Source organism: Chrysemys picta, chromosome 3 (genome assembly GCF_011386835.1).
Source record: "Chrysemys picta bellii isolate R12L10 chromosome 3, ASM1138683v2, whole genome shotgun sequence".
NCBI classification, from domain to species: Eukaryota; Metazoa; Chordata; order Testudines; family Emydidae; genus Chrysemys; species Chrysemys picta.
In genome coordinates this window covers 3,033,471-3,059,700 of record NC_088793.1, presented here as the reverse complement: position 1 = coordinate 3,059,700, position 26,230 = coordinate 3,033,471, and the positions used below count along the sequence as shown (strand labels likewise).

Sequence of the window (26,230 nt, the reverse complement as noted above, 5' to 3'; positions counted from 1 at the left end):
TGCGCTGTCTGCACTGCAGTGTCCAGAGCGTTCGACCTCTCAGCCCCTCGCTCGCAGCCAGGGCTTAGCGTTTCATTCGCCCTCTAAGGCTGGCCAGGGGGTTGTGGGTGTGACAAACACTAGAGAAAGGGACAGACTGTATGTGGGCCTGGGCTGTCTGAGTGCATGGGTGTGTGACTCTCTGGTGGGTTGTTAGAAGTGTCCAAGTGTGCATGTCGATATGCCAGTGTGTGTACACCAGTGCGTGGCTGTGAGATGGGGTGAATGGAAGCGTGGCTATGAACGAGTGGGCCTATGAACATAGGACTGGGAGTCTGAGATCTGGGCACGCCCTGTAACATGTCCAGCAGCACAAAGCCCAGGGGCTCTGCGCCTCCCACACATCATTTTAATGTCACAGTAAACACTGCCCAGAAGCAAAGCATGTCCGTGCCCCTCGCTCCGCCCCCCAGAAGGAAGTTACACCCATGCCACGAACCTTGTCAAGCTGGGATGCCGATGGATTATCAGTCTGTGGGGAGAAAGGTAAAGGAGAGGAGGGTGTTAGCAAACAGCCACATCATTCAGTACATCAGAAGCTGCCAGCCGCCCCGTGTGGGAAGCAGACGCTGCAGCAGCAGGGAAATCCCCTTCCCCTTTGCAACCTACTGAGGCCTCAGGAAAGGGCCCCACACCTTGGAGCCCCCCTCTGCTCAGTGAGACGGAAGATGATGGATGCTTGTGCCCATCAGCCAAGGGCAGCTCACCACCAGAACCTGAGCAGATACGGACGAGGAGGGGGGTTATTTTGGGGTAGGGAATTATCCACTTGTTTTTTGTGAGAAGCCGGTGTCCCTCACTCCCTGGCTTCTAGTCTGTTCTCCGCTGCTTGCCCAATAGCCGTAACCCCCCAGATTGTGGCCCTGAGGTTTGTCACTCCTTCACCATAGCTGGAAAGGGGACAAGGACGTGGCAGAGGTGGGCTTCGAGCAGGCTCCCTCCCTGTGACTGAGTGCTGTCGCCACGGCGTCTATGCCACCAATCCAGTGTGGAGACAGGTGTCTGCAACCCCTGCCACAGAAGCATTTCCTGCCAATGCCTCCCACGCTGTGCAGCGCTCAGACTGTGCCCCCCTTCCCCGCCCCAGCTCATACCAGCCCTGACAACCATCTTGCAAAGAACTCAGACAAGACGCTGCTTTGCATTCCCCGGGCGTGTCTGTTCAGGGCAGGGGCCTGGCTCTCCTGGAGAGCCCTGTGCACTCTGCAGTCAGGCCTGACATTCCCCTTGTTCTACGGCTCACACCAGGATCTACGCAGCTACCGTGCGGCTCTTGTGCCTTGCAGGGCGCCAGTCCCTTACCACTGGCAGCTCCAGGATGAGGCCGAGGCCAAGAACACACAGAGGTGGACATTCCACATTGCAACCAGCTGACGCATGGAGGGGCCTTCCCTCCGGGGGACCCACTACCTACTGTCTCCCTTCGAGGCCTCGGGATAGAACTGAAGGCTGTAGGTCAGAGGGGGACCAAAGGGCAGTCCAAGAAAATCCACAGCGTACTACACACCAGCTCTCAGCCCATGGACTACAGGCCACAGCATCGTGCTCCAAACAGCCTGAGGAATGAATTCCCATCCCAGCATGAAATGGGACCAAGTCTGTTGGGTCAGAAGAGGACAGTGCATGCTGGGACGAGCAATCTTTGCTCCATGCAGGACAGAGGCAGGCCCTGGGCTTGTGGCAAAGTCCCCTGCAGCCTGGATCTCTTTACTCTGGTTTGTTTTTAGTTTAATCGCATTATGTTTGTCTTGGTTCTCCTGGCAGCGAAGAGAAAAGGAACGATCCCATTGGGAAGCAGAGAAAGGGCAGGGGCTTGGGGACCAAATGTGTCATAACGAGCTCTTCAATCCAGCAGAGACCCGCCTAACAAGATGCAGGGTGGGGAGGTGGAAGTTAGACACATTCAGGCTGGAAAGAAGGTGCCAGTGTTTAAGAGTGAGGAGAATTAACCACGGGAACAACTTACCCTTCTCCAGTCCTGGCAAGGTGAAAGCAAGACTGGATGGTTCTACGAGATCTGCTCTAGTTCAAACCGGAGTGACAGGATGATCAGAGTGGTCCCTTCTGGCCTGTGGATCTAGGACTAGCCCTGCAGTCCAGACACCCTCCAGGGACACAGCCGGAGCGAGAGGCCAAAGGACCTTGCTGGGACTATCCAGCACTTTGATTAGCCCCGAGAGGCAGTTTGGTCTCTAGGCAGGAAACCTGGCTTATATCGGCAGCTCTGCCCCGGAGCAGCTGTGGGACCCTAGGTCAGTCTGCTCCCCTCTCCCCTTCGCCTACACTGACTATCAGCTCCTGGGGCACGGCCTGTCTCACTCTATGTTCGCACAGCGCCTAGCCCCACCACGGGGCCTCTGCCTGCTAACACCAGGCAGAAAGCGGAGTCCTGGCTGCATTCTGGCCGGCTCAGGTGTGCTCCTGCTTGCCCAGATCCGAGAGAGCGGGACAGTGACTCAACAGAACTCCTCCAGGCTTCTCACGCAGCTCCTCCCCATTGTTTGTCAGCAGCCCCTGGGGATTCCCAGTGCTGGAGAGCGGGTGTAGGGGAGGGAGGGACCCAATGGGGCAAGAGCACGGATTCATTGTGTGACATCAGCACATGGTGAACCTGGAGGACCTGCCCTCTGGGGTCTGGTTAGGGACAAGAAAACAGCCTGAGAGTGAGAGGAACAGACACACACAGGAAAAGAACCTGATGCAGAAAGGAAAGCCCCCCAAAACCACAAGAGGCCCCAGGCCACCAGCACACGGTGCCCCCTGTCCAAGCTCAGATCTCCTCGGCCATCGGCGGTTGGCAATGGTAGCTGCCAGCACCGATCCCTGCAGAGGGCAAGGGCAGAAGAGCAGCACCCAAAGGAGGGTTGCAAGGAAGCCATCCCCTGGTAGCACTGTGACCTGCACTTGAAAGCAGAGGTGGTTAGCAGAGCCCAGCAGCTGGGCGTTCCCGAGAGTCCAGCACAGCCCGGGGAGCGCCACAAGAGGCGAGGAGACAAATGCTACTTAACAGGACAGCGGCATTTAAGGCCTCACGTTCCGGTTTTGGAAAATAACAACCAGTCTCATGAACATACGTGGTGCTGGCCCACGGGGCCCTAAGCAAGGATATTTTGGGGCTCCCTCTTACCCCTCATCCACCCCTGAAAATACTGCTTACATCATTCCACAAACCAAAACAACAGCAACCCAACACACACTTCGTCAGTAAGTACAGTCACACTAATCGGGGCCCCGTGAGCTGCTTGGGGCCCTGTGCCACTGCTTCGTCCGCTTCTGCCTAGCGCAGCCACAGCTCAGCAATACGACTCCTTCTGAAAACAGCTGGTGTTTGGTTTTGAGCATTCCCAGGCGGCCTCCACAACCCAAACACAAGAAGGCCGGGCTGGGGGGCAGGACAGTATGTACCCGAAACTGACTAGAAACAGGAAAGCACACTGACCGCTCTAGTCTCACTGACCACAGTGAGTGAAAACGGCCTCAGTGGGGAAAGGTTACAGTCATTTAGCTGAAACCTTGGTTTCCATAATTTGTGTGGTCATTGGCATAGAGACAACGGCCCAGGCTCCGCTCTCATTTCCCCACTGTAAATCAGGAGTGAGCTCCCTCGAGCCAGCCCTGCGCCTCAGCAAGGACAGCAGGGAACCTGGCCCAACGTTGAATAAAACAGAACAAAAGAATGAAAACCGAATGGTAACCCGTCAGTTACCTTCATGCACGACTGCCTGTGCTGGCTCACCCTGGAGCACCCAACTATATTCTCCACCTTCGCTCCTACCCCTGTGCCGGGCAGACTTACTTGAAGGCCTAACAGAAACATTTCCATGGAGATACAGTTCCTACGCGGGGGCCATTTCCAAGAATGCTGTCTAGCGTTTGGCTCTGCTGCCCCGCAGAGTTCCCAGAAGCCTCTGCTGCTCACGATGGCAAGGCCAGAGAGGGGGTGGGGGGCTTTGGAGAGACAGAATGAGACTAGAAAGGAGGCAGATCCTTCCTGCTGTAACCCACATCCTGGCCTGACCTCCTGAGTGCGCACCACACCTCCCTGAGCTTTGCTCTCAGCTAAGACTCCTCTTGACAGGGCTGCAAAGGGCCATCCGGGGACAATTACTGGTGCTGTCAGGAGCTGGCTCGCCTGTCTGTGAACGGCCCAACTGTGCGCTAAAGGCCCTGCACTGCTCCCCGCTAAGAGTCTCCTTTGGTTCAAGCGGGAGGGCCTGTGCGGTCCCCAGGAGGTACCGTGATCAACGGACAGTCACCGATCTGTTACTTGAACCATTTGCTGCCCCTCCATCTAAGAGACTGGTTCAAACACAACGGCCTCATCCAACCATTTCCTCGCCTACCCCGGTGAACAGGCCAGCAGCACAGCTCGACTGGAGGGCCGGGTGCTCCTCTGAAACCTGCGGCTGTGATGGGGCGCCAAGGGGAGGGGAGAGGTGTCAGCTTCAGCGGAGCTGCCACCAACATGAGAAAGCTGTCATAAGAGTGAGGGATCAAACAGCTTGGGGACACGCGAGTGGGGGGAGAAATCTGCGGCCGGACTGAATCCCACGGGGATTTGGCGATGCTCAGACCACTCGGGGCCGCTCCCCTGCCCAGCCCTGCCCCACGGAGACGAAGCGCACCGTGGCACGGCTACCTACGGCCGGCCGAACGTACCCCTCGCAGGGGGAAGCGGCCTGCACCCAGGCAAGGCAGAATCCGTGTCCTTACCTCCCTTTTCCATCTGGCCAGCCACTCGTCTCGCTTCCTCTTGCTGATGTAGTACGGGTCCCCGGCCTGGAAGGTGAGCCGCTGCATGGGCCTCTGACGCAGGCTTGACTCCCAGCCCAGCCCGCCACGCAGGCGGCCTCGGGATCCCTGCTTGCAGACAGAGAGAGGAGAGAGACAGGCTGAAAGGGGCTGGCTTCTCTGCTCACAGCTCTGGGGACATGGGGGCCTGGGCTCGCTGGGGAAACAAGGGAGGAGCATGATTCCATTGAACAGGGGGTGGACGACCACGGGACAGAGCAGGGAAGGGACTCACCCACCCTGGGCCATGCAGTGAGCCAACAGCAGGGCAGGGAATAGATCCCAGGCTCCTGACTCCCAGTGTCAGTGCTCGGGGCAGGGCCACGTCACTGCCAGAGCGTGAGGCACACAAATCCAGGCCAGGTTTTACCTGTGGCTACACCAACTCAAAAGCATAGAATGTCAGGGGTGGAAGGGACCTCAGGAGGCATCTAGTCCAACCCCCTGCTCAAAGCAGGCCCAATCCCCAGACAGATTTTTGCCCCAGATCTCTAAATGGCCCCCTCAAGGATTGAACTCACAACCCTGGGTTCAGCAGGCCAATGCTCAAACCACTGAGCTAGCCCTCTCCCCCATGCTAGCTCTGGGGCTAGAGCAGGGTGCCAGCCCCCTTAGTTCGCCCACTGGGAGGGGGGAGGTTTCTGCAGCTCCCACTTTTGAGCGTTGGCCTCTCCCAGGACGGGTTCTAGCAAGGCAGCGGCTGGGAGGCTGAACAGGATCGAGCTGCAGGAATTACCCTGGGAAGCGCCAGCCCAGCCCATGCCGGATGCCAGGCGGCCGGGGCGCAGTGCTCACCCCAGAGCCCGGAGCGGAACTGGCAGTCAGACCCATTCAATCAGAATTTCTCTGCCAGCCTCCTACAGGAGTGCATTACCAAGACAGAGATGGTTAACACTGAGACCTCCTGGATACCCAGAGCTAAACCTACACTAGCCAGATCCCACCGTAGACATCTGTGCACACACATCTGCAGTACAGGCCTGGGATGGCTCCAGCAATCACGTCCTGATATGTAGCAGAGGCTCTGGGATCGGGGCCTCCCTCTGGAGCTATGGGCTCTGGAATGAGTCCCCTGGGTCTCTAGAGGGCTCTAGTGTGCAGGCCCAGGCCCTGTAGAGACCGCTGCACTGTACCTAGCCAGCCTCTCACGCTCAATGCAGCAGCGTCCTGTACCTGCCCAGGGGGTTGGACATGCCCTCCCCAGACGCCAGGCTGCAGCCTGACAGGAACTTGGCCACGTGGCCCAGTGGCCACTTGATTCTGCCAGTGCTCTTGCTTCTGGAGGGCAGGAGTCGCGGCTCCCAGCCTGACTTAGCTCTGTGGCTTAGGCAAGGCCGGGCAGTGCAGTCCCCAGGGCAGCGACCCTGGCACACACTTGCCTCCATTTTCAGGGAGTCATAGTTAGCTTCTTCCTTCTCTTCTTTGCCTGCAAACACAGAACACAGAGAGCGCACGTCAGCCGGGAGGGAGCTGCAGCCCAGCCCACGAGGGAGGGGCTGAGCCAGATCCCAAGGGACCCAAAGGCCAGTTCAGAGCAGACAGGCCAGCTGGGCAATACCACTGCACTGGCCTCCTGGAACCCTCTGCCTCTGGGAGCATCTACCCTGGAGTCACAGTTCACTGTGCCAGCCCTCAGCTACCCCACTGTCTCCCACTGCCCCCAAGGGGGAGTCTCCTATGCCTTTGGCCTCCCATGCCTGCCTGACAATTCTGACTGTCTCTCTGCCGGGACATGCGCCCTTCCCCACCGGATCAGAGCAAGGGCTCCAGGCCCTCCTGTGCTCCTGGGAATGAGGTCTCCGGCGCCTTCCCTGGGATGGGCTAATGGGGGGGGACAACTGCTCTCACTTTATAGTCTGCAACTCCAGCGGCCATGTCACGCGGCACCTAGGAGTAGTGTTGCCTGGAGGCCTCGGGATGCCGCCAGGGTGGCGGTGACCCCTGGAAATGGGCACGCACCGGCTAGGGGGCAGGGCGAGAAGGGAAGTGTTCACAGCACTATGCAAAGGTTTCTGGTTTCCTGTGTTATCGGTACATCTCGCTGCCTTGCAGGTACGTGCAGAGCTGCTGCTGGGAAAGCAGCTAAAAATAAAACCAACCGTTTCTGGGGCTTGACACGTTCAAAGCGACCATGTTCTGAGGCCAAACACAAGGGGGGGCTGAGTGTGAGTTACCGTGAGGGGCGAGGCACATACACATGGGGGGGAGGGGGAGGCTCCGCCTTTTGGTAAAGGTGTATTTAGTGGATTTTTTGTGTTCATAAACGCAAGGCTAAGGTACCACTGCACTGTACTACCACAGCTCCGCTGGGGTCCCTCGATCCTGACCCACAGCCCCGCTGAACTTCCAGCCCCGGTCTCCCCAAACACAGCTCTGACGCTGCCCCTCAGCCCAGCCTGTCATTCCAGTCCTGTGACCCCCAGCCAGCTCTGCTGATTCCCCTCCAGCCACACAGAGTATCCCCCACCGTCCGGCCCTGGCCTAGCCCGGCTTTGCTGCTACACGCTCGGCCTGAGCGACACACTGCAGCCTGGGGCGTCTCTTGAGAAAGGCAAGCCGTGCACGCTGCGCTGCGCCAGCCGGGGAACTGGACTTGGCAGACAAACGCCCACTACGGCCTGGGAGAGACACTGCCAAACTCCGGCTTGCCCCGGGATGGATCCTGCCAGGGAAGGCCGGGAGGCTCCTGGGTGCGGAAGAGCTACCAGTCCGAGTGCACGCTGACAGATTCGCAGTCCTACTTGCCCAGCGAACACCCCTTTGCTGGCTCCCTACACACTGCCACAAACACTGACGGGGGCTGGGCCTCGCCCACAGATTCCCAGGGCTTGGGGCGCCCTGGCAGATTCCTCAGGCTCGGGGCCCAGGTGAGGGAGGGCGTTCCACGGCCACTCCCCACAAGCTGGGCCTGCTCTAGGCAGGCCTAGAGCCCCGTGGCCTGGGTCCTAGAGAGAGGGAAAGGAAGAGCTCTGCACCGAGCAGGGCAGAGGCACGGCAAGGGCCTCCTCCCCGGAGGTGGTAATGCAAGACCGATCCCCGGGGCTGGAAACCAGCAGCGGGAGAAAAGCCTCTGCTAAGGGACTGGGAACGCTGCCGCCCCCAGCTGGGGCGCAGAGGCTGGGATCAGAGTAGCTCCCCCCATCACGCACACGCCTCCTCCTGGCTCCTGGCCAACAGGAAATCCAAAGCCCTGGGAATGAGCTACCCCCACTCCATAGTCCTGACCCCTGGGGTCCCTTGCAGCCCTGCTGGGCATCTCTGCCCCTGTACTCGCTGCAGGAGAGACACAGCCCTCTAGGGCCCAGAGGGACTGGCTCCCAACAGTGCCGGGTTCCTGCCAGGAAGAGCCAGCCCCCCAGGTGTGATGGGGAAGGTGTGGGACGCAGGGCAGCACTTACACACACTGGCGACGTCCCAGAAGGGAGGGAAGTTGGCAGGCGATCCAAACCGCAGCAGAATTAATCCCAGCCGTCCAGCGTACACTCCCCCAGGCCGCCCAGGCCAGCTCAGTGCTAACTCCTGAGCTGTGGCTGCAGCCGGCGGGAAGAGCTTGCTGGAAGACGCTCTCACAGCCAGAACACAGAGAATGCTCTGATGGGGTTTGGTTAATAAAACAAGCCCTGGCCAGCCCTGTGGTTAGCTCGGAGCAGCTGCCACTGAGCCCTGGGCGCTGCGCTGGGAGAATCCTGCCTTCTTCTCTGTCCGGCAGGAGACACACCAGGAACCTGGGGGCAGAGCCCAGCACAGAGCATGGCTGGAGGCAGTGCCCGGAGCTCTGGGCCTAACGCCGAGGGAGAGACGTGTCTCCTGCTGCCCCTTGGACTGGCACGGGAAAGGCACCAATGGCCTCCAACTAGGCCATATCCAGCTAGATGGCCTGAGAGACCATCACCAAGATGCTAAAAGAGGCTTTAGGCGTAACCCAGGGAATTCCTACCGGGCAAATTGGGTTGAAACAATAATTGAAAACAGAATCACCAAGTGCCTGGAAGGTCCAGGTCTGAGGGGGTCTAACCAGCATGGATTCTGCCAAGGAAAGGGGGGTCTCTGATCTCTTACAATTATTTACACATGCCAATAACGCAGCGGCTAAAGAAGAAGCGACAGGAAGGAGAGAGACCTGGGTGTGCGGGTCCATCACAGGAGGACTATGAGCCAGCAGTGTGAGGGGTGTGTGAAAAAGGCACAGGCGCTCCCAGGCTGTATCAGCACAGGCATTTCCAGCAGCGCTCGGGAAGTATTAACGCCATTGTTCAAGGCACTGGGAATCCTGGGGACCGTTCTGGACACCTATGTTCAAGAAAGATGAACTTCCACTGGAACAGCTGCAAAGAAGAGCTGCTAGGATGATCAGGGGAATGCAGGGCCTACAGTGCCCCTTACCTCGCGCAAGGCCCCCCACACACACACTTCGCCTGCTGGAGCCAGAGTAGCCCGAGATCCCCACCGCAGCCCAAGCCCCACTGGACCCTGAGCCGCCAGCCAGCCGAAGCCACTGGCCAGGCCGAGCCGCCCCTGGACGCTGGCTGGCCTGAGCTGCCACTGGCTGCCAGCCGGGTCGAGTTGCCTGCTGGCTCAAGCCACCCTGGACTGCTGCCTGGCCCAAGCCCTGGGCCCAAGTCAAGCCCCTGCCAGCTTCAGGGGAGAGGTGGACCAAGGGCGGGCCTCAGGGCAGAGTGTTGGTGGGGCCACGGCCTGGATTTTGGGAGGCTTAGCTCCCCTGGCCTATTATACCCACCGTCCAGGAGGGCCTGTCCTATGAGCGGAGCCTGGCAGAGCCTGGCTTGTTCAGTGTGACGAAGTGGGACTGTTCTTAATGTTTCCTCTGAATATTGGGTGGGTGCCTCAGTTTCACCTATATATGTGTTCCATTCCATATGCATCCGAAGAAGTGGGCTGTAGTCCACGAAAGCTTATGCTCTAATAAATTTGTTAGTCTCTAAGGTGCCACAAGTACTCCTGTTCTTCTTTTTGCGGATACAGACTAACACGGCTGCTACTCTGAAACCTGTCATAAATCACTGACACTCTGTCTCCTTGGCAACAAATGGCCAGCCCCCCCACCCCACCCCCTCAAGGAAATAGCTAAAGGTGAACAAAGAGATCAGGTGACCTCTTGGCCCAGGAAAGAGACAAAGCCCAGAGAAGGAGGGGCTGGAGGGGGTTTCAGAGTTGGAGCTACTTGGGGACTAGGAGTGAGGGCAGACGTGGGTGTCTGGCTCTCTGAACCCCATAATGGACCCGGCTGAGGGGTCCTGTTCGCCGCTGTACCTACAAGCTCTGTTTTAGACTGTGTTCCTGTCATCTAATAAACCTCTGTTTTACTGGCTGGCTGAGAGTCACATCTGACTGCGAAGTGGGGGGTGAAGGACCCTCTGGCTGCCCCAGGACCCCGCCAGGGCGGACTCGTTGTGGGAAGCGCACGGAGGGGCATATGCTGAATGCTCCCAGGAGAGACCCAGGAGGTGAAGCCGTGTGAGCTTCTTGCCCTGAAGACGGTCTGCTCCGAGGGAGAGGAGGCTCCCCAAAGTCCTGACTGGCTTTGTGGGGAGCAGTTCCAGAGCATCGCCCGGGGACCCCGTGACATTCAGTCCAGCAGCAGAAGGCTGGAGGAATCTCACTGCACACCATGAACACAGCAGGGGGCACGCCCCACGGAGGGGAAGAGCTAGTGACGCTATGGGGCTAAACTGGCCAGGAACAAATTGCGGCTGGAAATTAGAAGGTTTCTAACCATCAGGGGGTGAGTAGGAGTGCTGGGGGCAAACAGCTTAACTAGTTTGAAGAGCGAGCTGGACACGTTTCTGAGTGGGATTAGATGATGGCGTTGTTTGTGATGGTAGGGGGCAGGGCTGAACAGCCCAGTTTGTGTTATATTCCTAAAGCTCATGCTTCAGGGTTTCAACCCTGTAGGGGTCAGGAATGAATTTTTTGCTCCCTGCTGTATTTGGGGTTTGTTTTGGCTTTTTATCTCCATCCTCTGAAGCATCAGGGATGGCCATGGCTGGAGGTGGGACACTGGGCGGGGTGAGTCAGGGCTCTGAGCGATCTCTCTCTCAGGTGCGTGGCTGGCTGGTTCTTGTTCACAAGCTCGGGGTCTAGCTGATCGCCGTATGCAGACTGGCAGAGACTTCCTCTGCAGCGTGTGGGTGCAGGTCACTTGCCAGGATTGTCTGGGTGTCTCTCACCCTATTCCCTTGCCAAGGTGGGGGCTGCAGGCACTGGTGCACCTGGCCCCCTCCTAGGCTCTCCCAGTGGCACGTCATGGCCTCGTCTCCTGTGGGCTGCAGTCCTTTGGTCGAATGTGGTTGCTGGGTTAGTGTGCGGAGGCTGGGTGGTGTTCATGTTCTATGCTATACAGGAGGTCAGACTGCGTGGTCGAGCGGTCCCTTCTGGCCTTAAACTCTGTGACTGGACTGTCAAAAGGCCTTTGACAAGGGCCAGCACACGAAGCTAAGTTGTTATGGGGTGAGAGGCAAAGTATTGACGTTTACGGCCAGGACGGACCCTGCTTCCCTGCACTGGCGCTTTAGAGCCCGCGATCCGGAGGCACAGCATGCCAGAGAGTTGGAGAAACTGCAGTGCTATGATTTCACACTCCCTAAGCAGGGTCTTGATGGCCTTGGTGGGAGGCTGATGGCAAACATTGCCCCACGCAGGAGAGCAACGCGTGAGTTCCCCAGGAGAATGGGTGTGCCTCTCTTCCTCTAATGTGCAGAAGCGCCCATGTCCCTGGAACATCCACTGGAACAATGGGGGGGAGGGGGGTTGCAGGAATGGACCCAAGAGCAATTAAAGACATCCCAGAGAGAGGATGCTGGTATCAGGAGAGCATGTGACTGGAAAATGAACCGGCAAATGCAGCCACCCTGGAATGTGGTGTCCCCTCACAACACCATCGGTCTTCACTGCAGAGGACATGGGGGAGATCTCCACACAGTCTTTTTAGGTGACAAATCTGAGGAACTGTCCCAGATTGAGGTGTCATTAGAAGAGGTTAAGAACATAACATAAGAACATAGAGCAAAACACCACGTCTTGCCTTGAGAAGTGCACCATACTTGCTGGGCATTGCTTGCTTCACAGTTTGGTCTTTATGTTGGCTATTACTAAGTTCTGATTGGATCCCGTGTGGGCCTTCTTGAAGGCTCTGCTCCCCCATCACACCAGAATGCCTCCTTGTCACGGAGTATTGGGGAACTCAGGGCCCTGCACCCCCGGCTTCCTGCGATTCACCATGACTCTCAGCCAGCCAGTAAAGCAGAAGGTTTATTTGGATGACAGGAATACAGTCCAAGACAGGTCTTGCAGGCACAGACAACAGGATACCTCTCAGTTAGGTCCAGCTTGGGGTCCCAGGGCATCCCAGCCCACCCCCCTTTCGGGGGTCAGAGCCATCTCTGCCTCCCAGCCATCTCTCCAGCTCGCTTCCCTCCCTCTCCCTTCAGCGACCCCTCCCACAGCCTTTGTTCAGTTTCCCGGGCCCCGGAATCACCTGGCCTCCAACCCCTTCCTGGGTTCTCATGTTACAAGCTCAGGTATGTTCCCTCGGGCAGACTCCCCTCCCCCGATGCAGACCATCCTAGCCACATTCGCCTGTCAGCATTCACACACCCCAGCAAGAACAGGCCCAGTTCGTCACACTCCTCTTCAACATCATGATGAAGTCAACATGACTGTGAGAGAACGTATGTATGCACAGAAGGGAGATCAGGAGCATCTGTTTTCCCTGCCTTATAACACAAGAGTGAGGGTACAGTACATAAAATAAAAAGGGGGGGGACTCAAAATCCACCACCAGAAGTACTTTGTCACACAGCATGTACTTAGCCCGTGGAGCTCACTGCCTCAGGGAAGACACTGAGTCCAAGAACTTAGCAAGATTCAAAAGGGGACTGGGTGTTTCTGTGGATAACAAGGCCATGCAGTTATCCTAACTAATGTCACCAAACATTTGGGAAGGGCCATTAAACGTCACGCTTCAGAGCTTACGCCAATCTCTAGTCATAGAGACCAGAATGCGCCCTAACGTGGGGGAGAGGTTATTTAATCTGTGCTTCCTCTGAACCACCTGGTTCTGGCTACTGCTGGAGATGGGCCATTGGACTAGAGGGACCTGGGGTCTGATGTGGCATTGCGATTCCTCAAAAAGAAGAACAGGAGTACTTGTGGCACCTTAGAGACTAACAAATTCCTGCGGCTCTACGCCTGGCCGCGGAGGGGAAGGGGAGTAAAGCTTTAGAGTTATGGAGACACAGCGTTGTGAATGCATCTGGATCACACAATGATTCGAAGGCTGGAGAAAATGCCTTACGGCGAGAGACTAGGCAATGGTCCATGCCGAGTGCTACAGCAGCAGAGTGCAGACACTCCCTCCAGCGCCGGAAAGGGGTGAGCCCCTTCCCCAGGAGGCAGTGCTAGTGGACAGAAGAATTCTCCCACCAACCCAGCCGCGCCTGTCCCAGGGCTTAGTTTGGTTTAACTCTGGTGCTCGTGGGTGGGGATGAATTTCTCACCCCCTGAGCGCCATAACTCAGTCCATCTACATTTTAAGTGCAGACCGTAGAGATCCCACTTTAGCTTATCAAAAGGAAGACTGAGGTGTGAGCTGGTTACAGGGTGTGGGTACTGGAGGGCTCTTTGAGCTAGTGCAGAGGGGCTAAAGCCAGGCCCATGCCAGTTAGAAAGAAGACACAGGTGTAACAGCAAGGGTGGTTAACCAAGGGCAGTGGTGGAGTCTCCATTTCTCCGGACCAAGACTGGCTGTTTTTCGGGAAGCTGCTTTAGCCAAACCCGAGTTACAGGGCTCAATACAGGGGTAAGTGGGTGACATTTCCCTGGCCTGAGCTACACAGGACATTAGTGGTCCCTGTTGGCTTTGAAGTCTGTTCCTCTGAAGGGAGGAGGGGACTCCCCAGCCCGAGTGAAAGGCGACCATTCGAGGGGGGCTGAAGGAGTCTGAGCTGTTCCTTTCTGCTCCGTGACTGCATACCAGCCTCCCTGCCTTCCCTGGGCCTCCATGCCCAAGCGGGCAGAGTGGTCCCATAGCACCAGCACCGCCAGCACTCGGACGCCTCTTCCAGCCTAGACTGGCCTGGCTCTCATTGCCAGAGCGAGCCAGAGAGCGGGGCGAGGGAGGGGGTCAGACCTGAGCCCCTGTTGCACCCCTCCGCCCCTCCTCAAGGCTGGGGCCATGGCAGACCCTGCTCAGCCGTGCCGGAGCAGTGGCTCCTGTGGGCTGCGTGGCAGAAGCCCCCCCCTCGCCCCCCACAGCAGGGCCCAGCGGCTCAGAAATGTGGCCCCAATACAGCAGCATTCCCAGGGATGAGAGTCCCTTGCAGAGCCCCTCCCCCAAGCCCTGGGCCACCCCGCAGGGAAAGCGCTGACCATCCAGATCCAAGTATTTTGGACGTCTCTGCAGGGACCAGTGGGGTGGGATGGGAACCCCATCTCTGTACTGAAGAAGCCCCAAGTGGTCTCTCCGCTGGGAATCATAGAATCTCAGGGTTGGAAGGGACCTCAGGAGGTATCTAGTCCCACCCTCTGCTCAAAGCAGGACCAACCCCAACTAAATCATCCTCCGGAGGCCTGCTGAAGTTCTGCTGTCCCAGCTGAGCCCCCTTTGAATTCCCAGAAGAGTCACACCTTTCCCAGGCAGGCCCTCCCGGAGAGCCCTGCATGGCCACTGGCTTGGGGTGTGCTGACACAGTCCCAGTGCCCAGCTCTTTGGGTCGGCCGTGGTGATCCGACAGCCCCGCAGGAAGGTGTCACGGCTTGGGGAGGGGATTCGTTTGTCCAAATGGACGGCGCAGCCTCAAGGTACAAGAGCACGGACCAGAACCCCCACCCACAACTCACCCCCACTGTGACGTTATTGACATAAACTGGGACCATATAGATCATTGTTGCAACCAAAGTCCTGTAGTGGCACCCAAATCTTGTGTAAAGGGGGTCAAATGGGGTGTCTAGGACAAGGTTATGGTTTACTGGTTATGATTATGCTGTCTATATGTATGTATCAGTTTTGTAGTCGAAGTTATGAATATTGGCTCTATACTGTCTGTATGGCAAACTTATGCTATGCTTCTGGGTGACATCCCAGACAAGCTGAGATTAGCTCTGCCTAGCCTTCTTGATGGCCCATTAAGGACCATCAGCTATACAATGGACCCATTGAGAGAAGGCAGATACGCCTTGTACCTCAGCAAAGTATGCAGGGACTGGCCCATGTGACTCCAGACTCCATGTTGCTGTAATTTAAGAACAAAGAGGTGTTCTTACACCTGGAAAAGACTATATAAGGCTGATGCCTGATCTCCATCTTGTCTTCAATCCTGCTTCTTACCTCTGGAGGGACTTTGCTACAAGCTGAAGCTTTGAACAAAGGACTGAGGACCCATCCCAGCGGGGGATGTATTCCAGAGACTTGATTTGAACCTGCAGTTTATTCCATCGCTGCTGCAAGCCTGAACCAAGAACTGTGCCATTACTGTATGTAATTGATTCCATTTAACCAATTCTAACTCTCATCTCTATCTTTTTCCTTTTATGAATAAACCTTTAGATTTTAGATTCTGAAGGATTGGCAACAGCGTGATTTGTGGGGAAGATCCGATTTGTATATTGACCTGGGTCTGGGGCTTGGTCCTTTGGGATCAAGAGAACCTTTTTCTTTTACTGGGGTATTGGTTTTCATAACCATTTGTCCCCATAACGAGTGGCACTGGTGGTAATATTGGGAAACTGGAGTGTCTAAGGAGATTGCTTGTGAGACTTGCGGTTAGCCAGGGGATGAGACCGAAGTTCTCCTAGTCTGGCTGGTTTGGTTTGCCTTAGAGGTGGAAAAAACCCCAGCCTTGGGCTGTAACTGCCCTATTTGAGCAAGTTGTCCTGAGTTGGCACTCTCAGTTGGGTTCCGCCAGAACCGCATTGTCACAGTGGCGTAGTCGTGCTTGGATCCACAGAACCAGGTCAATTAAGCTTTGGGTCAGAACCCCACGCTATCCAAATTTGAATTTTGGGATTGAGAGTTTTGTTGGTTAAAGAGCTGCTGCAATGGCTGAGCAAAGAGCATATGAGGGACTTGGCAAAAAAGCCCTGGAAAATTTGTGTTCAGAAAAGAGGATAAGCTTTAGAAAGAAAGCTACAAAGGAAGAACTGAGAAATCTGTTAATAGCCAGTGATCAGGGGGCAAGAGCACAGCCCTTACCTGAGGCTGCAGAAGATGCAGAAAAAATTAGGATGCAAAGGGTGACAAGTAAACTGCAATTTGAGCATGAACAGAAGCTAGCGGATCTTCGGTTGCTGGAGAAGCAAAAAATAGCAGAATTAGAGAAGGAGGCTGATGAGAGAGCTCGTAAGGGACGTCTAGAGCTGCTCGCTGCTGAGCAGGAGACTCACAGGATGGAACAGGAGACTCACAGGATGGAACAGGAGACGGCCAGACTTCAGCTCCAAGTACTGGAAGAGCGGAGAAAGTCATCCCCACCTGGTGCTCCACTTCCCCCCCGCCATGAGAAAAACTGGGAAAGGATGTGTCCCATTTACAACGATACTGAGGATATAGAGGAGTTTTTGTCTACCTTTGAACGCCTCTGCAATCTGTACCAGATCCCTGAGGGTCAGCGAATGCCTGTCCTGCTGACCAGACTGACTGGAAAGGCCAGGGAGGTATTCAATGACTTGGGGGAACAAGAAGCCTTAGATTATGAGCTGTTTAAGGATTCTGTGTTAAGGCGGTTCAAGGTTACTCCTGAATCTTACAGAGTTAAGTTTAGAGAGTTTAAAATGTCTAAGGATTGTACTTTTGTAGAATGTGCTCATAAGCTGATGGGTTTTGTTAAAAAGTGGGTTGTGGGAGCTAAGGCGCATGGGAGTTTTGAAAAACTGCTGGATTTGATAACTTTGGAACAGTTCTTAGACATTGTGCCTGACAATGTGAGAGCAGCTGTGTGTGACAGGGACCCTGAGTCAGTCCTACGGGCAGCAGAGATTGCGGATGCCCATACCCAAAACAGGGCTCGAGAAGGGTGTAAAACCCCGGGGAAAAGTAATCACCATTCCCCCCAGTTCAAGAGGAGGGAAGGATTTAAAAATAAACCTGACTCTTCTAAAGGAGTTCAAGGGGGCCTGGAGGGTAGGAACTCACATCCCAGGACAGAACAGGTTACATGCTATCACTGTGGTATCCTGGGCCACATGAGATCAGACTGCCCGACACTGAAGGGCAGCCCAAAACCAGCAACCCCAAATGCCACGGCAAATGCTAACCCTGTTGTTGTAAACTCACAGGCAAGCCACACAGAGCCCAGCATTGGTGCCCTGTGTGCAAATGCTGTTTCTGTGGTCTCTGAAGAATTTGACCTTAAAACTCACATTAAAGCTAAATATGGGGGAAATAACGCAGAGTTTATTAGCAGTGCAGAAGTGAATGGAGAAAGGTGTATGGCATGGAGGGACACCGCAGCAGATATTACTCTGGTTAAAGCAAGTCTTGTCAGGAAGGAAGATTATTTGCCAGGTGAAGATGTAACTGTTGTAGCCTTATCTAAGTATTTTGTCAGGGTGCCTTTGGCTAAAGTCCACCTGAAATGGAAGGGATTGGAGGGCACCATGGTTGTGGGAGTAAAAGACATAATCCCTAAGGATATTATGATTGGAAATGATATTAAAGCTATGGTCAGTGAAGTTAATACAAACCAGGCACAAGAGAGGATTGATCCTAAGGTTGTGCCTATGGAGGGTTTCTCCAAAAGTTTGTCCTTGGAAAGTAGCTGTTTGGCTGTGAATGAAGTTTCTGAATGTCTATCTAATGTCTCAGAAGTAAATCTGGAATTAGATCAAGCGAAGGGAGAGGAGAACAAGGAGATTTTGGATGAGTCTAGGCGTTCTTGTGAGCTGATGGCTTTATCTAGTCAGCCGTTTGGGAAGGCAAGGAGAGTGGAAGATGAGTGTCCCTATACCTTATCTGTTTCCTGTGCGAAGAATAGCGACAGTGAAGGAAATGTGCCTGTGTCTGTCAGGGGTATTGACTTGCCTATGGAGGAAGCTACCCCAGTCTCCAAGCAGTTGTCTGTGAACAGCCCGGTTTGCTGGGACAAGGGAAATGAAATCCCAAACGGTATGTCTGGTAAAGAAAAATGCGTCTCCAACTCTTTTTTGTCTGTGGAGCAGACAGAAGGGGCCTTTCGGCCTGTGATGGTTGAGAGTAATGTAGCTGTCTCAGAGTTGGTTCTGGATTCAACTAAAGCCCAGGAAGGGAATGGTCCTAAGTTTGCATCTGCTGGGGAGAATGGCACCATAACTAGGTTGCATCCAGTTAGTGTCTTAGCAAAGTCCCAGAGACCAGAAAATTCTGGTGCTTGTATTTTGCCTGTTGCTCATGTGTGGTTGGAGAAGGGTGTAACAACTCTGTCTGATCAGGGTGATACCCTAGCCAGGGCACAAGGAGAGCAGAAAGGTAATTTGGTTGTGGTACCTACGGACAGTTTAACAACTTGTAGCAAAAAGGAGAAAATTCCTAAGCTTGTGTGTGGCAAAGAGAAGGGAAGTATTTCTAACCTTTTATCTAAAAAGTCTATGGGTGTGCCTGAAAGGGGATGGTGTAGAGATCTGCCTGATGGGCCAAAGGTGATCCTGAATGCAAGTAAAACCCAGACAGAGTCTGTTGTTGCTCAGGAAAGTGTTCCTTTAGAGCAGGCCCTAGGTGAAGAGGGTAAGGGCAGAATTTCTGTGAGGGGTGATTTGCTGCTTAGAAAAGCTCCTGGAGAAAGGAATCCTCATGGTACTCGGTGCAAGCAGTTCCCTGCAACTGAAGGGTGTGAGAGTGATTTAATCAAGGAAGTTTCAGTTCCTAGCAGCCAGAAATTGTCTGTTGTGAATGGATCCACTGACTTTCCTTTTAAAAGATCCAGTGTGGGTAGCTTTGAGAAGGTCTCAGAGGAAGTAAAAGTTGTTAAGGAATTGAGGCAGCCCTATAACCAAGTGGCTGTGTGGGGCCAACTTGTTGGGGAGACAATGGTGTTGGAACAGAAATGTCTCCTTTCTAATTCTTTAAACGAGCAGTTTGCGCTTCAGGGTTTGAGGACAGATTTGGTTACTGATGTGTCAGAGCAGAGCAGTTTTATGGCTGAATGCTTGAGGATGCGGGGGAGAGCAAGCAAACTCTCACCCGCAGACTCTTTGGATTTGTGTGGTATCTCTTTAAGGCAGAGTCCAGCCTTGGAAATTATAGCAGTTAAGGATAGGAAAACTGGTGGACTGGCTCTGGTCTGGGGTAGTGCAAATTACTTGCCTGGCTGGGAAAGGGAGGACTTGCTAATAGCTGTTAGCACAGAGGGCCCACCCCATCAGCCAGTAAAGTCTGTTAAGCAAGAGAAATCAGGGTTTGATTCTGCAGAACAAGGAGGAAAGAGAAAACTGAATTTGGCAAAGGGAAGCCACAGGTTAACCCTAAAATGCCCAAACTCCAATGGTATTGAACCAAAGGGGTGGCATGACAACCATGATTGTAAAGGGACACTTGCAATGAACTTGTTGTTATTGCTTAATTTTGTAATGAATGTGTTGCTATTGCCACAAACTGTAAAAATGTACAATGTGTCTAATCTTTTGGAGAATCCCTTGGACATGTTAAAAGGAATACATGAAAACACACGTTATGTTGAAAGGCCTTGTTACACTGGGGTTTCACAGGTAATGCCTATAAACAATATGGGAACTTTTCACAGGGGAAAAGACATTCCAGACCTAATGTGCTGTATGAAAAGGAAGACGGAGGCACACTACCATATTGCTTTCATGGCTAAATGCCAAGATTCCTGTACTATGAAGAACATTAATATCTGCATTTATTCGATGTTAATGGGGTTCCAAACATTTGCCCGAGCTGGTATGGATAAAGTAGCTGTTTTCTTTAGCTCTTGGCAAGATCACATAACACATACAGGAACCATGCTGCCAGAGCAGATCCAATCCACTATTGTTCTAACTAAGTTTTACCTTGAGGTTGTAAAGAGGTTCAATCATGTGGTTAAACATGATTTTGATAAACCATTTCTGTTATACACTGGTACGGCTTCTAACCCAATACTAGCTGTAGTAAGACAGAACCCAGGATGGGGAGCTCTTGGGATGCAGTCAGTGATGTTTGTGTCATCCCTTCCTGCATCAATTTTGCGTTGGGGGTGTGACGTTATTGACATAAACTGGGACCATATAGATCATTGTTGCAACCAAAGTCCTGTAGTGGCACCCAAATCTTGTGTAAAGGGGGTCAAATGGGGTGTCTAGGACAAGGTTATGGTTTACTGGTTATGATTATGCTGTCTATATGTATGTATCAGTTTTGTAGTCGAAGTTATGAATATTGGCTCTATACTGTCTGTATGGCAAACTTATGCTATGCTTCTGGGTGACATCCCAGACAAGCTGAGATTAGCTCTGCCTAGCCTTCTTGATGGCCCATTAAGGACCATCAGCTATACAATGGACCCATTGAGAGAAGGCAGATACGCCTTGTACCTCAGCAAAGTATGCAGGGACTGGCCCATGTGACTCCAGACTCCATGTTGCTGTAATTTAAGAACAAAGAGGTGTTCTTACACCTGGAAAAGACTATATAAGGCTGATGCCTGATCTCCATCTTGTCTTCAATCCTGCTTCTTACCTCTGGAGGGACTTTGCTACAAGCTGAAGCTTTGAACAAAGGACTGAGGACCCATCCCAGCGGGGGATGTATTCCAGAGACTTGATTTGAACCTGCAGTTTATTCCATCGCTGCTGCAAGCCTGAACCAAGAACTGTGCCATTACTGTATGTAATTGATTCCATTTAACCAATTCTAACTCTCATCTCTATCTTTTTCCTTTTATGAATAAACCTTTAGATTTTAGATTCTGAAGGATTGGCAACAGCGTGATTTGTGGGGAAGATCCGATTTGTATATTGACCTGGGTCTGGGGCTTGGTCCTTTGGGATCAAGAGAACCTTTTTCTTTTACTGGGGTATTGGTTTTCATAACCATTTGTCCCCATAACGAGTGGCACTGGTGGTAATATTGGGAAACTGGAGTGTCTAAGGAGATTGCTTGTGAGACTTGCGGTTAGCCAGGGGATGAGACCGAAGTTCTCCTAGTCTGGCTGGTTTGGTTTGCCTTAGAGGTGGAAAAAACCCCAGCCTTGGGCTGTAACTGCCCTATTTGAGCAAGTTGTCCTGAGTTGGCACTCTCAGTTGGGTTCCGCCAGAACCGCATTGTCACACCCACCCATAGCATTCTCCTGCCTTTCCTGAGGGGGAGGCTGGGCTGAGGCAGCTCCAGGCAGCTGGGGCCGAGATGGGCCGAGATGGGCCAGGGGCTGGCACCTACCTACAACCCACGCGGCCCCGAAATCGCACCGAGAAGGGAAATGGGCCCAGAGGCCGTTCAGATGCTCAGGGGATGAACCAACCACCAGCCCGGACTCCGACCCACCCACACACCTCTGAGTTCAGCAGCTTAAAGAGACTGTTCACTGCCAGCTGCAGACTAAGAACCCCAGAGCCTACCGCAGATCCCCAGCACCCCCTCTGGGTTTGAGGAGACTCCCAGGAAAGTGCCGTTGGGAAGGCAAACAAGCTATGCCGGGGCTCCCACATCTCAGCCTTTCCCAGAGCCCCCATGGCCGGGGAGCCATCCCAGAGTGCCCGCTTCCCTTAGCCTAGGGCCCTCCAGCACCCGTCTCAGTCTCCCTTCCCTGTCAAGCACCAGCCCCAGCTCCCAGGCCCCCTTACACCTGCTGGCTCCCCCAGGAGAGACCCATCACAGCAGGCCACCTCCGGCTCTTAGGGAGAGCTACCGCTGGGCATTCCCACAGCAGCAGGACAGGGCCTGGGCCTAACAGCGCCCCAAAGCCACTGAAAGGGAGCGGGGAGAAACTAGGGACACGCGTCTCTGCTCCACTGCCACACAGCAGGCGAGGGGCCAAGCACAGAACGGTGTGACGAGGCCGTGCTCCAGAAGTCCTCCCTGACTGGGCAAGATCCCTGCACTGCTGGCAGGGGGGCCCCGGGACGCCAATGAGCCAAGAAACGCCCTGGCCACAGCAGGGAGGCAGCATACCTGGGCCACAGACCCACAAGGAGCCGGACTTTCCCAGCACCCAAAAGGGGGTCCTGAGGGAACATGGGGCAGCCCAACATGGCCCACAGCCACTCTCATGTCCAGTGCAGGGCAAAGGTCCACAGAGACAACAGCTCCCAGCAGGGAACGCTGTATCTCAACCAAGCCTGTCCACTCAAGATGCAGAACTGCATTCTCAGGGACCTGCGGTCTCAGGGAGGCTGCACTTCCATACTGAAGTGAAGACATCTACGGTCCACTCCGGTTCATGCCAGCCAGGTGCAGCCCTCGGACTCCCGGAAGCTGCCAGCGCGGCCCTTGGCTGGGCAGACCTTTGGGGTGTCCGGTTTGAATATCCCCGTCATTGCTGGTTTTCGGCCTGGCCAGGATCACAGGGTCCCCTGCCTTTTCCTAGAAGCTGTCCTCGCAAAGTTAAGGAAAGGATGTTTACACAGACACGCAAAATGGGCAGAGCCAAGCAGCATGGGTCAGCCCCTGCAAACCCGCCCTGGTGCCCACAGGCCACGGAGAGCATCTCAGGAGAAGGGAGTGATGTACGGAGAGTGACCGAGAAGGTGCTGCTGGGTGACACCAATCCCACTGAATGGTCACAGCACAAGGCAGTTCAAGCTGCTAATGTCCTGGTGTGGGTGATGGTCTGTACTACCCCCTGCTGCCCAGGCCAGCTACAGCCTGGAGGCTGCGTGTCACCCGGCAGACCCTGCAGATCGAAGCTCGGAGGAATTTCACTGCGAGGCTGAGAACCAGCGGGGGGAGGGAAACGTCCCTGGGAGCATCAGCTGGAGCCGGGAGTTACACCGAAGCCCTGAGGTGCACAGCAGGCGCTGCTGTCGAGATGTTTCTGAGGGTTGCGCTGCCTGGCCTGGGAGCACATGGCTGAGGCCAGCTTGCAAAGAGAACTTGCCCCGCCCTGCTGCCTCTCTCTGCAGTAACCAGAACACTCTGCTCAGAAATCCTGGGGCAGAACCAGATTTCCTAGGGCTGTTCTCTGTTTCCCGTCACAGCTGAGGCCCTGGGAACAGGTGGATGGCAGGGGAGGGCGGCCAGGAAAAGCCAGTCTTCCCTGCGAGTCAATATCGACCCCAGGGTGGCAGTAAGGGGCACTGTGTGGCTAGAGGTCTTGGCCTTCAGCTGAGACCAGAACTGAGGGCTGGTAAACGTCTTCCCCAAGAGAAACGGCCCAATTCAAGCCGGGCTGGTGCCATCTGCCTCATTAAAGACTCTCCCTGCAGCTGCCACAGGAGACAGGCTTTTCACTCCATCCCATAGTGGCTGGGCAGCACTGCTGTGACTGTAACTCCACTCTGCCCCCCAAGCCCCCTGCGTGGGCTCCTTGAGCCACACCTCTACTGCATTACAGGCCAGGGAGAGCCTTGAGCAGGGATCCCCGTTTTCCGAGATAAACCCCGCAAATTCTCCGATAAAACCAACCAAAATTGGCGTTTTTCCACAATGAAAATGAAATGCTGAACTTCAGCTTCCCTAGCCGCAATATACACAGGTGTCAGCTGAACACAATGTTCAACGCCTACCAGCAGTGCCATCAATCAGTACAATCCAATCCAACGAAGAGCATTGCTTACATACACCAAATACTTCCATGTCTGTATTGGACACAGCAGACCCCGGTTAGCCGAGCCGCCACTATCTGGGTCTCCACATTAACTGAACTCCCAGCTGCTCAGGCCTGACATGTAGGGCTGGCTGCCTGAGCCTCACCACATCTGCAAATAAGGGCTAGCAAGATCTTTGCCAGTTCTCCGGATGACCCGCATTTCTGGTGATGCCATCTGGCCCCAGTCCCCATGAGATCGGATAATCAGGGTGCCACTGTACAGGGGTTTATTTTTTCACAAAATGTAAAAACTAAAGATTCGCTGTAAAAATAGAAATTCCACGTTTTTCTGCAGCAAACAGATTTCTAGGATCCCTGGCCGTGAGTGCCAGGATCAGGGAGCCCCTGGCTGGATTAACAGCACCCCCTACTGGGCCAGGGAAGGCAAGGATTCGCTAGGGCTTGGGCAGCAGTCTGGCAAAGGGTTTCTAGTCCCCCGTCCGCCCCACACGGAGCTCTGCGCAGGCACCTCATAAAAGCTACAACACTCCCCCTCCCTCCCCCCGCCTCTCAGCTGAAAGCAGCCGCACCCCAGTAGCAGAGGCACCCTTGAAAGTGGAGCTGGGCAAAGGGAGCCCTACCATGCCATGCCATGCCCTGCACTACCCAGCATGGGGAACACCCTCCTCTGACACCCCTTAACCACTGAACCCATTTCCCCAGGGCCACGGGGGATGCTCCATCCCTGGCCATTCTAAATCCCGACTGGCTATTTTTCTAACGGATCTGCTCTGGGTAATTATTGTGGGGCAGGTGTCTGGTCAGGCCAGTTGACCACTGGGGATCTGGGAACAGCCGGAGGCAGGATCCAGGCTAGCTGGGCCCTGGTAATGAAGGCAGTTCCTGCTCCAGCTCTGCCGGGGAGCGTGAATAACCGGGATAATGATTAGTGAGAACTAGCATGAATGCAGCGATCTCACAGTGCAGCTCTGGGAGCCTAGCTCAGTGCAGCTCTGCCAACTCCCCTTTGGCCCCAAAGCCAGGGCAGATTGCCCCAGGCTAGGCCAGGGCAATCTCAAGACACCCCAGCAGGGCCAGGAGGAGAGGAGCCGGGCGCTCTCCCAGCGGGGAGCCCAGTATGACCCATCTCGTGGGCAGACAGGGAAAGGGGCTTACTACTGGGAGCTGGCTGTTTCCTAAGGGGTTTAGGAGCTGGCTGGGGAACACAAGCCACAGAAGGCAGAGCCGTGGCTGGTGCTGGGAGAGGGCAGGCGGTGGGATACTGGGGGCCCATCCTGACCTTCCTCTCACTCCTGATGCCTCTACAGACAAACTTGCCCAGTGAGTGCAGGAGCTTTCTTGGCTCACGGGGCAGGAAGCCTGTGTGTGTGACTGACCTGGGCAAGCTGGTCTCCACAGGAACTGGCCCCTCCTAGAAACCTGCAGTGCTACACGGGCCCTGCAGGGCACCGGAGAGCTGAGAGATTGCAGACCGGTGATTGAGCACCCCTGAGCCGCAGGGAGCTGCAGACGGGCTCTGAGAGCACTGCAAGAAATAACTCCGCAGGCCTCTCTGCCACAGAGAAACCACGGGCTAGACACAGCCCCCAACAGTCCAGCCCCACCCATTCGACTGCCTGGCACCCAGGTCTGGTGCCTCACTTCACCAGCCAATCACAGCAACGGAAGCCTCAGGGGCAGCACAGCAGAACGGGGCCCGTTCCGCCTGAGGAAAGCTGGCACCATCCGCTCCATCCAACATGAAAGGTGCCCAGCACGCCAGCCCGGGCTCTGAGAGAACGTACCAAAACCCGCCATCAGCCGCAGGGCCCACCTCGCTGCGGGGAACGGGCAAAGCTCAGGCCAATGCTCATCGCACACAGTCAGGGGCCATGATCTGGAGGTGGAAGCTGACGCAAAGCAGTGTCCAACCCAAGAGGGGACCGCAGCCAGCACAGCAGAAGGCCTGAGTCTTCTCTTGTCTGCACCAAATCCCCCCTCCAGGACTTACAGGGAGTGACATCTGACTTACACCAACATAAGCGATAGACGGCTCAGGCCCAGGGAGAGCTCCAAACCCAGGCCATGAGGAGACAGAGACACCCTCCTGTGGCCAGAAATGAGCAAAGGCTCCGCTAGGAAGAGCAAGCAGGAAAACCGGGTCCCGGAGGGGAGAGAGGGCGGAGATGGCAGCGATGGGTCAGGACCAGACAGCAGTAAGGGACTGGCTGCAGGGTTAACGCCAGCGCCTGTGCTCCGGGGTTCTGTCTCCGTTATACTCCGGCAGCGCGTGTAGAGCTTCTCATGGCAGCGAGCCTCACTGAACTGCACTGCATGTGCGTGTGTCTCCTGGGGAGGCCCAGCGCACTTCCAAGCACCTCTCACAAAGGACATTGGGTCGGGGCGGGTGTAGAACTGTCCCCACACTCAACGTGCTGCAGCTGGCTTTTCTGTGCCCCCAGCAAAGCATCGGAGCCGGTCACTCTCTCTCTGTGCAGCGCCCTGGGAGCCCTTCTCAAAACCACCCGTGCACTCGCTTGCCGTCGGGGACAGGGAACCCGAGAAGACAGCGGCCTGCCTCTCCCTGTTCCCTGCGGGCCACCAGACGGTGACTGGGATCTCAGAGCTGGGGCAAAGACGAGTAACCGGAGTAGCCATGACTGAGTACAGCACAAACACTAGGGGGCGCACAAGAGCTACGTCCATTAGCTGCACCCAGCGTTTAT

At 55.1% G+C, this 26,230-nt stretch overlaps 1 protein-coding gene across 7 annotated transcripts in view; it reads right to left on the bottom strand.

Moving 5' to 3' along the window:
- The window catches only part of DNMT3A (DNA methyltransferase 3 alpha), a 198,245-nt gene that overhangs the window by 93,151 nt on the left and 78,864 nt on the right, over positions 1-26,230 (bottom strand). For 3 of the 7 annotated variants that reach the window (XM_065587345.1, XM_065587347.1, XM_065587349.1), the window contains exons 5-7: positions 6,210-6,256; positions 4,753-4,899; positions 479-511 (exon numbers count right to left, since the gene is read on the bottom strand). In XM_065587345.1, coding sequence (XP_065443417.1) covers positions 479-511; positions 4,753-4,899; positions 6,210-6,256 — 227 coding nt within the window. Of the gene's footprint in view, positions 1-478; positions 512-4,752; positions 4,903-6,209; positions 6,257-26,230 lie in introns of all 7 variants that reach the window. The other 4 variants (XM_065587344.1, XM_065587346.1, XM_065587348.1 and 1 more) reach the window with 2 other exon arrangements.